The 15,076-nt window shown below is 48.0% G+C and overlaps 2 protein-coding genes across 3 annotated transcripts in view; one reads left to right on the plus strand and one right to left on the minus strand.

The window, feature by feature from the left end:
* Positions 1-5,807, minus strand: part of retm (real-time) — a 55,749-nt gene extending 49,942 nt beyond the window's left edge. The window contains exon 1 of the mRNA XM_077634217.1: positions 5,399-5,807. Coding sequence (XP_077490343.1) covers positions 5,399-5,461 — 63 coding nt within the window. The 5' untranslated portion in view covers positions 5,462-5,807. The remainder of the gene's footprint in view (positions 1-5,398) is intronic.
* A 467-nt stretch (positions 5,808-6,274) lies between these two features.
* LOC144101172 (winged helix repair factor 1-like) lies at positions 6,275-15,034 on the plus strand. 2 transcript variants are annotated; one of them, XM_077634220.1, is made up of 5 exons: positions 6,275-6,845; positions 6,985-7,196; positions 9,547-9,676; positions 11,767-11,863; positions 13,842-15,034. In XM_077634220.1, the coding sequence occupies exons 1-5, from the start codon at positions 6,752-6,754 to the stop codon at positions 14,149-14,151; spliced, it is 843 nt and encodes a 280-aa protein (XP_077490346.1). In that variant the 5' UTR covers positions 6,275-6,751; the 3' UTR covers positions 14,152-15,034. The 2 variants fall into 2 exon arrangements, with proteins under 2 accessions (XP_077490346.1, XP_077490347.1); XM_077634221.1 differs by having other exon boundaries at positions 6,437-6,845; positions 7,003-7,196.
* Positions 15,035-15,076: the final 42 nt, after the last annotated feature.

Genomic DNA, 15,076 nt, shown 5'->3' on the forward strand with positions numbered 1-15,076 from the left:
TTTGAGCCGACCGGCAGGCACCTACGGGTGCTACGCCAGCGGGGCAAGGGGGAGGGAGAGTGGCGTGCTGTGACAGTAACACTCCTTCCGGGAAGACCAGAGGGGTGCGTCTTGCTGTAGGCTCGGACTGAACGGACATTACGGCGCAGCACCGGAAGCTAAGAGGCAACTGTGGCATCCGGTTGTCCAAACAGGGGAAACCGAATATGAAGCGTCATTGCGGTGATGCGCTGCAACTCCGCTTCGGAAGCGGCCCTCGTCGGAGTAAGACGTGGCAACTGCAAAAAGTCTCGGACCTCAAAATTTCGACCTCACTGAATGACGACCTCACTCAACCTCAAACTCACGCGTGAGGTTGAGGTCTGATTTGCTGACCTCACACAAAATTTCGAGCCGGTGCCGACCTCACCTCACGACCTGAGGTTGAGGTCCTTCATGAGGTTGCCCACCTCTGGGCATCATAGTGACGTCACACGCACTCTACTAGAGAAGACAAATTGTAATGAATAAACAAGATATATTCACCACGGCAGACAGCTGTCGCGGAATCTCGCGTTACACAGTGTTAAACGTGCGTGTGAGTTATTTTTTGCTGATAATAAATACCTGTAGCATACCGCCACCGCTACCGCTTACGGCGTACCGCGCATGCACTGATGGTCTCGACGCGGCATGCAAGTGTGCCATGGGTGAGCCCGCGGGTGGCCGACGCCTGGCGCCTTCAGAGTAATCTGCGCATGCGCACCGACGGAGTACGGTATGCGCTATGATAAATGTCTCTATGGATTTTCACCCTTGCCGAACGGCTGCACATGACCACCCCAAACAACTGCACCTTGCAGTGCAACCATTAGCTTCTTTTGTCTTCGCTGATGATAAAACAATGGACATGTATATGCAGACGCATCGCTAAAGGACAACGTGCTAGCGACAGCCTCGATCTGTCCAGAGTGCTCGTATATTTTGATCGAGACAGGGACGCCTTGGATACCAAACATGGCGCACCCGCAGGCGACAGTGCCTTTGTTCAACGGCAAATTTCTCCCAACCTCCACAGCATTAGGAAGGACCTTGCTGCCTATGGCAGACAAAGTGACCTTTGCCTATGGTAGACAAAGTGACCTTTGCCTATGGTAGACAAAGTGACCCTTGCCTATGGTAGACAAAGTGACCTTATACAACCAGTATGAGGCGGGGCTTCTCACCCCACTTAGTGGGTTACTCATACCCTCTTTCCGACTTGTAGCCCTATGACCTGGAACTGAAATATTATACTTCATTCAATGGATCCTCCTTATCTCTATCCCCCAACCACGGCCAAAAGCCTTCCTCTTCCGCAATAAACATTCATTCATTCATTCATTTGTACTACGTACGAATTGCGCTACCAATTGCCCGTCTCCAATCACGGCAGAGTTGCCCATGGAGCATCCCCCCGGCATGCACCGAACCGCGACCACGGCGCTACTTACCGCGAACGCAATGATCTGCCGCTGCGCTGTTGACGCGACTGTGACGTCAGCGCACCTGCACATCCCCCCCCCCCCCCTAGTGCGAGAAGCGTGAAAAGGGCACACGATCCAACGCAGTGGGGGCGGATTGGGGGGGGGAGAGAGGGTAGGGGGTGCGCTCAATTTACCAGCTGTCCAGCCGCCTACCATGAGGCACCAGACTACAAAGTGAACAACGCAGGGGCTCAATGCGCGACCCTCGAAGAAATTACGTAAAGAAAAACTATAGGGGCGCTTATTAGATTAGCATTAGATTTGAATTTTGTCGCCGCTCCTGATGCAACCTTTGCGTATGCCTGCGTCAGTTTCTTTCCGACTGTCGGACCATCAACCGCCGTATTCGGACAGCTATAGGTGCAGTTGCAGATATCCGCTATGTTGTGGCTGTGCCGACATTTGCATATACCACATCCATTTACGATTCTTGATGTCGACTCTCTCTATAGGTTGCTGACAATTCGGTGGGCAAGCTGCGACGACGTCACAAGGTCACTTAACCCATATCGGCCTATAAGGGCGGCCCATCAGAGCAGGTTGTGACGACGTCACAAGGACCGGTGACCTCTCTCTACCAATCGGCGAATTCCGCCTCGGACATCGGCGGGGTTTTGTTGTGACAGCTGCAATGCCATAGCGCATCGAAAAACAAAGTAAACAGAGAACTTTTCCTGCACTCTACTGGAGCCTGCAGTTTTTCATTCCCGCTCTTCAACCGCTTGTTTCTATTTCATCTCGCAACGCGGTTCAGCGTGCGCATAGTTTGCATTTATATTTGTCGCCACGGGTAACATTTCTTAAAGTAGGTTCACAACCACTCAATTAGAGCTTTTTCATTCTGCTTCACAGAAGAACTTCTGTGACCGGTTGTCAGCGCCGAGATATATTTGCTCTTCGAATCGTTTCGGCCAAACAGGTCGCCAAACCCAAGACACCATTACTGCACAATTCATTAGGGATTGTTTGGACATTTCCGTAGTCTCAAGTTGGCATCCGCAACTCTAAACACTGTCGCGATAATGTCCAAAGTTGACTGTAGTAGGATACAACGTAAAAAAAAAACAGCAGTTGCTAACACTGGGCGACTGTCCGCGGCGTACTGTATTACTCCGCTGGTCCAGCGTAATAGTAAACGAAATCAACTTTTTTAACGTTTGACTATATTAAACAAGCCATGTATCAAAATTCCCGCTCCTATAATTTTTTTCTTGCGATTAGTTTTTTTGTTTAGGCAACAAGAAAAGTTTCAACAATGGTCTACTTTTTTGTCGTGGAGGAAATCGGTGAGGCGGTCGTGAATGTGGGCGGAGCTTCAGTGCATGTGTCCGACTATACAGGCCCGATGACGAGGCACCAGAAGCCCGACACAGGCCCGTCTATCTATGTAGGGGCTCGAGCCCGAGACTTCTTTGTTCGCTCCGGTTACGCTGGTGTTTGTCCGGCAGTGAAAGAGGCATTTATAGCGAAGAAAACTGGACCGAAAATGAATTTCTTTTTCCCGCCATTCGGTTCAAAACCATGATGTCAATACCGAAAAGGATTCCGTGTTCCCCACCGCGGTGGCTCAGTGGTTAGGGCGCTCGGCTACTGATCCGGAGTTCCCGGGTTCGAACCCGACCACGGCGGCTGCGTTTTTATGGAGGCAAAACGCTAAGGCATCCGTGTGCTGTGCGATGCCAGTGCAGGTTAAAGGTCCCAAGGTGGTCGAAATTATTCCGGGGCCGTCCACTACGGCACCTCTTTCTTCCTTTCTTCTTTCACTCCCTCCCTTATCCCTTCCCTTACGGCGCGGTTCAGGTGTCCAACGATACATGAGACAGATACTGCGCCATTTCCTTTCCCCCAATACCAATTATTATTATCCCCCCTGAAAGTGAATGGCGGTGCAGCCTAGGTGAGTCAGCACAGTTCATTTTTGAACCGTACTAACGCACCGCTGTTCGATTACAAAATCTGCCAGTGATGGCGACACCTCGTTTCATTTTTCAACGCGATAGCGTTAAGGCTTCCGTTCAGCGGAAAACCCGGAAACGCCGGCGGCGTGCCAGAAAACGCTGATTGGTGGAAAAGGTAGTGACGTCATACGTGTTGCGGCGGATTCGAAAAGTGGGTAAAACGTCGCATAAATTGTGGATGTAAAGCCGCAACGTGACCCCAACGTCAGTGTGACATGTAAGAATGTAAATTAACTGCACTGAAAAAAAAAAATGGGGCGAGACGGAAATCGAACCCGTGCCCCTTGTACTCTAAACAGAATGGAGTACGCATACTCCTTTTTAAATGAGGAGGGTACAAGAGGGCGGCTTACCCCCCTTTTACTCCTGTATAGGCGTATTCGTGTTTTTTTTTTTACATTTGCCTGCTTATACAAGTTCAGTTTTCACACTCTAAGCAGAAAGTATTAAGCTTTGCAGACCACCTTCTATGCTTGACTGCCCTTTTATGACCACCAACTGCGTCATACACAAAGGCCCTGCTTATTTCGCTTTTGTTTTTAATAAACGACCAACCGCAATTGGAACGGCTTGACGCTTCACAAGAAAATACAACGACGTTATAACGACAAGTCTGGGCAACTAAAAGACAAAAAGCCTTGCAGTAACAACCCGCCGCGGTGGCTTAGCGACTATGGCGTTCGGCTACTCAGTCCCAGGACGCGGGTATGAATCCCGGCCGTGGAGCAAAAAAAAAAAGCAAAAACGCCCGTCTGTCTTGCGATGTCAGAGTACATACGTCAAAAGAGTCCCAGGTGACATGGATTAACCCTGAGCCCTGCAATGCGGAGTCTCTCATTGTCCATGTGCAGGTTGGAACAAAATGCCACATACTAAACTACTACCATAGCAGGCTACAGTAGCACGTTCCGAAGAAAAATAAATGCCAGACAAACGTTTTGAATGCGTACCATCTGTCGCAGTACTCATCACTTGAATGCCAGTTCAGCAGATATGCGGACACGGATCAAATTGAAACAATAGGCATCTACACGCCTCTTTTTTGTTTTCTTTTACAGATGGCAGCGCCTGCAGCGAAGGAATAGAGAGGATATAAGCAGACAACTTTTAGTTCCCTCAACTCATGCATACGTCATAATCTACAATGGAAGCGGTGACATCGCTACCGACCAACATATGCTATCAAAAAAAAACAAAATGTGGGCTAAAATACATCAAACGTCACGGATACTGGCGAACACGTCACAGGATGCAATGGACTGATACAAAGTTTAGGTATAACAGGCGCGCGCGCTCCACCAAGCGTTAACCTACGGCCGACACCTTAAATGTCACACTCCGCGGGGACAACGTGTGAAGGCGGGGGAAAAACCGCCAACAGCTGGTAAGCAGTAACCATCGCTCACCGTCGAGGTTGATGCGAGAATTTGCCGCCAGAGACACGTCTCAACAAAAAGCATTCCAGCGAGCGGCGTGCACTCGGGCAACGATCGCAACAACGCGGGCGGCGAGCGAAAGCAAAACAATCACCTGCCATTCGCCCAGTTTCGAACGGAGCGGGGAAAAAAAAAAAAAATTGGGCAGGCAGAAACGAGGCCGGAAATATGAAAAGGCCATGACCGGAGGCGGGTCGGTTACACGAAGACTCAGTTTGCTCACTCCCGGGTTCTAGAGCGGGCCGAACCCGACGATTCCCCAAAGCGGTCGGAGTGAACCAGCCGGGTTTTATGAAGTCCGCAACAATTGAGAGCAATACGTAACACCAAGTTCCGCTTTCCCCACAGTAACACACCCCGGTTGGACAAGCTGCCGTCCTCAAGGCGAACGGGCTCGGAGACTTGCCCAGTAATCTCATTAGCGACGATACGACGCTACGACCACCTGAGCACCGGCGCCTCCAGGGCAAAAAGCAGAAACAAAAGAATCAACACTCACCGCCATCACGAGCTCGAACGGGTACTTGTAGACCCTGACGGGTGACTGGTACTTCTGAACCATCTTTGTCGGAGGACGTCGGCTTGGGTAAACGAACCTAACACTGGGGGGGACCTCGCGGATCAGGCCAGATCGGGCGTCAAATCCGTGGCGTCATCGGAGTACGCTGGCGGTCGCGCAGAGAGGTCGGCGTAGTCCTAAACGGCGCCACTGGCGACGGTCGGCCGGTCATCGCGGCGCGGTTTCACACCGACTCTAGAAACGATGGACGACGCTGAGACGCACACCATTTCACGGAGCCAGCTGCAGTGTCCACGTCCAGGCACAAGCGCAGACCTCAAGAGAGACGGCTGTCGCCACAACCCGCGACTTTCTCCCATCTAACAAGCAGAAGACATCAAACAGCGCCAAGCTGGAAAGCGCAAAATAAAGCAAGCATACACAACCGAGCGACCGAGGCGCCACAATTGACCGAAAGCTGCACCACTGAAAAACAAAATCTACGTTACTATATGCATACGTGCGATAGTCATCAAAACATGCATAAAATTAAAAAAAATGTCATAAGTTGTGCCATTATTCTGAGTTAAGTGACTGTGTAGTATATTCGATGCTTTTAACGTAAATGCGTAATTCTCTTTGTCTACCATTGTTTCGCTCTCCCTTACTATTATGGAGTTTGCAAATAAATGACGGAAAATTTTTACTGTTAAGCAGCATATTGAGTTGCCCAGGCTTACATCTGGCTTCTTAATTTGTGGTGATTAGTGCGTTCTTTTTTCAAGGATACGCTAACGTACTGTAACGTACTCAAGGCGTTGGAATGACAGAAAAAAAGGAAGAAAAGAAAACTCGCTCCTCGGATAGCCGATTATCACGCTGGCAACAAGCCGATTATGTAGTATGTATGATAGATACCAATGCGTGGCCTTAAAATAAAATTTTTCGACCACCACATTGGTACATCTGTAGTACAGCGACTCGTACGCTCGAATAGGACCATCGTCTGCACACACTGCCGTACGAAATACGAAAATTGCAGAGCTTTTTTTTTTTTTCTCCTCTCTGCTCTGCCGGTACACTGCATCCTGCGTTAACGATATGTTCGAACGTTACTCAAAATTGCTACGGTATTTTCTGAAGTCTTGATTCGTAAGGCAAAGTGAAAGCCTCAAGTTTCATCGTCAGATTTCTAGCAGGGTTGGTAGCGGCGAATTCTTTTTTTTTATTTTCCTCGTCGGTTGGAAATCGAATCTGCACAGCCATCGCGACGGCAGCACATACTACACGCCGCGACACAAAGAACGACCGGCCCGTTGGCCTTTGCGCCGTGAAGAACGTCAAGCGTACCCGATGAGCCACAAACGCCTCATGCGGGCCAGGAAACGGCTGTGCTGCCCGGCCGAGCCGTTTTCGACTGCACATTCGAAAGTCTCAAGCTGCCAAGGTAGGCACCATCACTACGACGCACTTGCGCTGCTTGCGTTCGCGCTGAGATGGCCGCTGTTGCTAACGCGTGCGCCCTGCGCTGTCTCTTTCCAAACCCCGCCGTCCTCGTCATTCCTTCCTCGCGGCGAGGTGCTCAGCGCGTGAAAATGTCGCAGATGCGGTCCTCAGACTGCACGGCGGCGACCTTTCGCGGAGCCACTGCCGCATCGCCGGTGAAACGAAGTCCGCGCTGCAGATGCTGCGCTCCATATTCCCCTCAGACAAGTTCCAGGCTGGCTTCCCTGCGATCGCCATGAGGCACCAGCTCTACGCCATGGTCCCCAACCGAACGGAGGTCGACAAAGCGTTGGTAAGTGCAGCAGTGACATGTTTCACCTGCGTGTGATTCGTTTAAGCCCGAGAACGCCGAAGCTTATTGGCCTCTGAGTAGTTCGCAATGCGCGTGTTGCATTCATTAAGCGTTAATGTTCAACTTTCAAGCGTCCGGTAATGTCGTTGCAGTGGCGTGTATCGTTTGCAGGTGATGCATGCGGATGGGCGAATGAGGGCTGGTCTGGTTGGTCGAGAGGCTTGACTGTATTCCATGTTGCTAGGGAAATTTTTTGCCAATCTGCAGATATTGTTACTGTGGTCACTTGGGTTTCTTTGTTGGCTACGTCAAAGCTTGATGGTTGTAGTGTTATTTCACACTTAATTGCACCGTTGTACATATATATGCATGGACGGCAGTTAAGCTCCCACAGAAGTTTGAGTGTCTGAAATGTGGCAAGACGCTTTGCAGAGCGAACACCACCTTATTGTGGGAACTACGAGACAGATAGGTCATTTACTGCTGAGGTGCAGCATTTAGAAGAAACTCTCCTCTTTGGTGGCCAGGCCATGAGTGTTGTAAGTGGCACGCACTGGCATCAGCAGCTATGAACGAATGGTAGTCGCATTTGCCAAATGTTCACCAGTGCACAAGAAGCAACGAAAGCCACGAGCAGATGCAGCTAAAAATCGTTTGGCATCCAAAAGCTGACTGGCAGTCTGCCTTCAATGCACTAGCATTACTACCCTTACTTTGGCAAAATCTGTCCATTTGGTGTTGCATGCCACTGCCGCCACCCTTCAGGCAGCCTCCACCCACTACCCATCCACCTGTATCCTCCACCCACCACCATCCACCCACATCCACCTTCCAGAAGGCCTCTCTACCACCCATCCACTCATTTCCACCCTCGAGACTCCTTCACCGAAAAGAAGCCAATGCAGCACTGGAACGAAAAGCAATGGTGAAATATAACTCAAAGACGCTAGGGGAAGGTGATCACTGTAGAAGCGAAATGTACTGTCGAGATCACAATACTGCGGGAAGTCGGAAAGCATGGCAGAACTGCGTTACACGCCATCTCACGACGCAGCCTCGCTCCTTCTCCCCCTTTCAGGCATCTCTGTACTGCTACTCCTAGCACAAGCGCCATACGTAGATCGCCGCTAGTGCCAGGTTCTGCTTCGGAATCTAGCCAACGTCTGCCTCAGCCGCTGATGAATGAAGCAGATACCGTGTCGCTATTGCGGTGCAGCGACTCTCGATAAAGGAGAGGGAGCGTGCAATTATGTGTTCTCTGTTTTTGTCGTGCAGGCGAGAATATCGATTTCCAGTGTATGCCTGTAGCTGCATTGTTCGCGTAGACCTTGGCATTCCACCGTTCTTCACGTCCAGGAGCAGTTGATTATCCTAGTATTCGGAGCTTTGTTCCCACTTAAGCGTGTGTGTGCTGGAAACAGAGAGCTATGCCTGTGAAGACTATGCACACGAATAAAAAAGAATGCGGGAGCCATCTTACGTTATGGCTCGGCAAATTTGCACACTAAAACAAATGACTCGTTATTGCAAGTCCCCTCCCCTTTCCCCAGAGTCGATCCTTCGCGAAAGCGGCAACTATCTGCTTCACCCATCGCAGCCGTTTGCACAGAACTGGATATCGAAGCGGCACCTGGCGCTCCTTCCGATCTTCATGCGCCGCGCCTAAGATAATAGGCTACAGACATGCCCGAGAAGAAAGACCGAGCGGGAGTGCGCCATTAGATTGCGTTCTTTCTGCCACGCTTTCCGACGTCCCTTACTATTGTGATCGCGACAGTACAACCAGTATAGTTAACACAAACCTGCTGCATCACGTCGTATGATCACCTGTGCATTTTTTCTTTCGCTTAGTGATTGCCTGTTGTATCATGTGTGCCACAAAGCACGGCCACCGCATGCACATCCATCAGCACATCCATGTACTGTGCTGAACTGCTTACCTTGGAGGCATAAAAACAACGGTAATCATGCCAAACCATATTTTGCAGCGATAGCTGTTAGGCGCCAGTCCCTGGCTTTCGTGTCGTCGTCTGCGTAACCGGTCGGTGTGTTAATAGATGTCAATGCACCCACTGGTCATTAACGCACTCACCTTATATGGTCAACCTGGTTCGCATAAGCCTACAGGTGGCTCTGTTTGGAACAGCTGCCTGCCAGTGCAGGGGCGCTTCACTTGATCCACTACACCAACTATCGCTGAATCTCGCGCTACATAGTCATACCCGTCCTGTGAGTTTTTAACTGAGCGACAGTTTCTTTTGATGGCTGTGTTGCCTCATAGAATGTTGTAGATGCACTTTGTAATTACAGAGTGTGTGCGCGACTCGTGATGCATCTCTCGTCGCTGCAGACCGAGATGACAGAGCGCGGCGAGGTACGGGTCTTTCAACTGGGACCCCACGAAACGGATGCTGCGGTGCTGTTCACTGAAGACTATGGCATATATGTGCACCAGAGGAGTGGACACAGTTCAGCAGTAGGCAAGTGTCCTTGCTCTCATCACTGTGTGTGACTGCTGTCACTGCTCAATTGGTTTAAATATGTGCCACTATGATCTTGGAGCTGCATGTACCAGGGCATCTGGATTAAGACTACACGCGGCCAACATTTACTATTGGCTCCAGGATTGATTGCATGAAGGGGAATGCTCACACCGTGTTTAGTGTGCAATGTGCCACGAGTGCTTTCTTCCTTGACAGCATTGTGTGTAGTTCCGTGAAATTTAACTGGCTGACTCATAAAGGGCACAGCCGTTACGCACTCAATCTGGCGGATATTTTCCAATTTAAGGTTGATATCTCCTGTGTATGATTTAAAGGAGAATAGACGCCATATTTTTGGTTGAATGTCTTCTTTGTGATGATGTGCAAGACATTAGTAGACGTGAATCACCTTGTGGTTTTGGCCTGCAACGAATTGAATTTCTTCTCTTCTGCCGTTTCAGTTTTGGTTTCAATGACCGGACGATGGCTATGACGTCAAACTTCAGTATAGATCACGCAAGATGTGAAAAAGCTGCAGTATAATCACCGATTCTTAATTTGTTATCTTTCTATCACATGAGCCAGGCTGGCTTTAGCATTGCAGTGAATCTAAACCACAATGCCTTCTCATGCCTCATGTGACTTAGGGGCTGAGCTTTATAGTCGAAACCAAAAAATAACCAATCAAAGTATACCAAATTCAGCTTTCAAAATTTGGTTTTAATAGAAAATGCCTATCTTTGACAAGCACACATAACTAGTTGGCTATCGAAAAGGAGTTACATTCAATCGAAGGAGCAAATAATGAAACGGGGAAGCTAGGGTCGTGCTGAGAGAGTGTACTGATAGATTAAATAGCACACTTAAGTGTTGCAAGGTATTGCTGTGCTACCTTACACACCCCTGCAGGCTAGTAGGATGCACCTTGTCGCCAAGCGTCTACTAGCGTAGAGCCGTTCACTGTCATCACCCACTTTCTGCAATTAAGTGGTTAAGCAGGTTTCTGCATTGCATGTTATGATTCCCAAGAGCGTGTACAAGTGTCCGGAAAAAAATTACGAGGGCACTTAATTATCATTACACAATGACGACTCTTTGTTTGAAAAGCTTGAAAGGCTTAGCACATTAATCAGAGTTGTTGCCGCGGCAACCACCCTCAGTGTTGCGCATTCCTCTGTCCACGCTAGCCACCTTCCAGCCTCTCCTCAACAAGCGGAAAAGGGATTTCCCATTTCCCACCTGCCAACCGTGGCAGGTGGCGACACTGTAGCGCCGGACGCCGCTTTTTCTCCACAGTGGGGCTTCTAATGCTAACACATGAAAAGTGTCATGTTCTGGCTACTGCGACGGTTAAGCAGCAGTTCCATTGCTGTCGCCAGCATGCAGACCATGTGATGCATTTCCCTCTCGCTCAACCTGGCACAACAACCCAGTGATAACATGGCAATCCAGTTTTAGCACTTCATCATCCACTGGAGTTATTGCCTGATGGTTTCACGATTCGACTCCCATTACTTTCTGGCGGCAGCAGCTCCTTTGGCAAGCACTGCCTTTAACCAGTAATTCGCAACCATTTGTCCATTAATTTCTGGTAAGTCTAATGTTTCAGCTGCCAAAAAGGACGAGATACACACGAAGTGACATTTGACCACACAGGAATACCACCTTATAGCGCCAAAAAAAGACCGAAAACTCCGGTTTGAGATAAACACCGAAATAGGTCTGCCAAATTTTCAGAAAATAAAAGCCGAAAAATCCAACCCTTTGATGTCACAGCCAACGTTTGGCATGAGAGAAGAAATTGTTATAAATTTTGCGGTCGTAGGCAATACCACATGGTGATCGATGTATACCAATGTTGTGCGCGGCATTACAAAGAAGAAAACACACAGCCAAAAATTTGGTGGCTGTACGCTTAAATGTGTATATTTACTGTATTGGTCATTTTAAAATGCTGCTGTTGTGCTATTTCATCTTTGCTGTGTAATGCTCTTCCTGTCAAAATCCCTTGGGTTCACAGTATATGTATAAATATATAAATAAAAGCTGTAGTTGCTTAAGGTGAGCTGTTAATCTCTTGTCAACAGAGAAACTCCTGGAACGAGTCGTACTGCGCTGTTGGAATGCCAGCTACAGCCACTCATCCTTGGCCATCGAGCATGGCCTGAGCGACTCTGACATCAGGTGAGTTGTAGTTGCTGTGCATAAACAAATTGATTACAAACAGGAGAATAAAACTGAGAAGAATCCCATTGCACAATACTCATTTGCGTCTGGCTTGAGAGGAGTCCCATCATTTCTGGCAGCAGGAACCCATGCTGTCCTCTGTAAATCGCAATTTACGAACTATGAATAAAATTTCACTTTTGTGTAATTTAACCCTTTGACGCACCATGTTTTGTTTCCATCGAAATTAAATATTTTCCCACCTATCTAGGCTAAGAAAGACATAGTTTTCCAGTGCAAAATACTAGCAGATGAGTTTTTGCAGGGATGTGAAAAATGTCGCAGTGTCATAATTGAGGAAAATAGCAACATCAAAATGCCACGACTTATCGTTACCGCCTGAAGTTGCCTGAAATGGCGGACGACGTGCTCCTACACTTGCTCTTTTGCGAAACAGTATTTACTCGTTCGCTATATAGCATAAAAAACTAATGTATTTGCAGCATGAAGGATGCGAAATTCACCTGAAACAAGGAAATTGTTACTGTGTGCAGCACACCCCAAGAAAGCTGCAAGTTCGCTCTGTATACAGTTGTGTGCATAGCGTGTCAAAGGATTAAGTGCTAACAGCAGCCAAGACAAGGATGTGAGGTGCCTCCTTCAGTTCAGATTTTGCCTGACAGCATAGTTTTAATTTCCAAAGGCGCCCAGCGTAGAATAGAATGCTCTCTATTTCGTGCTGGTCCACGCCCTCATTGTTGGCTCACCGCATTGCGAGTTTCACAATGCTTGCCGTGTCGGGACGTTCTGTGTATGCACTTCACCAGTTGCAGGTGCTACAGAGCGTTGAGGAGTGTTTGAGGGAACTTGACATGTCTGTGCACACCGGCACTTGTTGCATGCAGAGAACATCAATAAATGCAGTTAATGAAATCTTGGGGAACAAGTACATTTTGTGTGCAAATTCAAAATAAGCCATTTAATTTTATATAAAACAAGTCCTTTTGTGCTTACACAGTATGCTAAGTGAAGTTCTTGTTGAGAGTTTTGAAAAAGTTTTGCTGTAGGGGACATGCTAAAATATGCATGCCAGAAGTTTTTCCCGATATCAGTGAATACAATTAAGGTATAATTTACAGTCTGCCTATCACAGAACTTGAGTTGTAAGGTTTTGAATTCGCCACTTAAAGGTCGGAAGAAAGGCTTTATTTAGGAGTTCCGATGCTCTCTTAACAATCGAAATGAGTGTTAGTTAAGGGGGGACACTGGTATTAGACCTATTTTCCTTATTTTTAGTCCGATCCTAATGAAACTGTATCACCTTGTTCAGATTTTAAACCGATTTCAAATATGAAATTGCTTTAATTCATTACTTCCTAAAATAACTAACTTTAATTAGTCAATTATTAGTACCTCGATACAAAGAAATGGCTCAATAAAAAGTAATTTTTAACCCATGGGTACATAATATGGTGAGTGAAGAGTGCAATAATCAAAGCAGTTTTTCCATTTTACCATCATTAGTAATTTTACAGAACTTATTTGAATAACAGCAGTCAAAGTGTGAATACCATGCATCAGTAAAGTAAGCAAAATTATTAATTCTTGAAGCGTGATTGAAGAATTGCGCTTCGATTATTGCATACATTGTGCCTTCAGCTTCCCTTAGCAAACAATATGACATGTCTATCTGTCCTGGACGTTGAGGTATTGACGTACTAAGACAGCCAGGTGTCCAAAATTTTCATGGTGTTGAATCGCCTGCTCCTGCACAGATTGAGCCCACACAGTGATCTGAATTTAATATTATGGTCAAAATACCAATTTCCTGGTAGAGCTGGAGAATAATAGCTATAGGCTCCAATAATGTCATTTTTAAAAAATTGATTTTTGGGTCATTTTTTGGTCCCAAAGACCAGTACCTAGCTTGTGGCGTGAAAAGTGTAACCTAGTGCACGTGGATTCCATTGTTCATTTTCCCCATGCACGTGTGCAGTGAGCTAGAACACCTTGGGCTATTGGTGCCTCATGGAATGGGTGGCGACGGGAGCGGTGGTCGCCACTGGTGGCTCGGTGTTCCCGGTGCACTCTGCTTCCTGAGGACGCTTGTGCGCGGCCGCGTGGCGCTCCTGCAAGTGCTGCGAAGGTCCAAGCACCAGGAGCTCTCTCGAGCTGAGCTGGAGAGCCTGCGGCTACCCCGAGGAACCAAACTGGGCATCGGCTACTTTGTGTACGACGCCGTTGGAGCGAACCTTGTGGCGTGTGTCAAGACAACGGCCGGAGACTTGCTCAGGCTGAGGGAGTGAAGTGAGAGACAGACTGATGTGTGTGTACAGAATTGTCCAGAAGCCTGCGGGATGAGCTGTTCATGTGCGTGACAGTGTGTCACAGAGTTGCACGCGCTGATGGGTGCAGGTGCAAACAGTAAGTGCACTATCTCGCAGCAAGCTAGATGCGAGAGGTTCTGCAGCCCACACATTGTGTGCATGGAAGCTTATTCTTTTTGGGCATTAATCTACTCAGACCAATACTTTGCTTGCAGGTGAAACCCTGCTCAGGTGTCAGCTTCAAGGCTGCACACACGGATAACCAGCTTTATGAAAGTTCAGTGGTGTAAGCTGCGACGAGATTTTTTTTTTATCTAAATGTGGCGTGCAGACACCTAACCAGCTTTATGAAAGTTTCATGGTGAAAGCTGTGACGAGGTTTTTGCAAACGGAGCTCTCAGTCAGTACAGAGCTTAATTTGCCAGAGTAAAAAAATGCAGTACCCAGCGCAACCACTTACGGGTCCAGCTGCCATCTACAAAGTTGTACCAGCTGGCTTAGTTGGCAACGGGGGAGCTTCAAGGAAGCCAACAAGTGGGTCCAACAGATGGTCTTGTTTCACGCCAACTAGCTGCAGTTGTGCAAACTCCACTGCAGCCACTGTTGTAAAGTTGCTTGCTTCCAGTGTGCGCGTATCAGCATTTGCTTGATCTGTGTCATGCCACTACTGCAGTGAAGAATGGAGCCAACTGCTCTCCGTTGGTAATAGAAAAGGTTTCAGAAGTTGAGCGTCTCGCTCCCACACATGTAATTTGCTTGTTCGTTATTTGTGCCAGTGTGTGAATGCGGGCAATTTCGCACACAACAAATGAATGAGCTGTGTAATTATTTAAGAGAAATAGAAAAATGAACTTGTGCTGTGGCTGCTGAGGTGTGACTCTTCAGCAGTGTCCCGGAGCAAAAA

Source organism: Amblyomma americanum, chromosome 8 (assembly GCF_052857255.1).
Source record: "Amblyomma americanum isolate KBUSLIRL-KWMA chromosome 8, ASM5285725v1, whole genome shotgun sequence".
NCBI classification, from domain to species: Eukaryota; Metazoa; Arthropoda; class Arachnida; order Ixodida; family Ixodidae; genus Amblyomma; species Amblyomma americanum.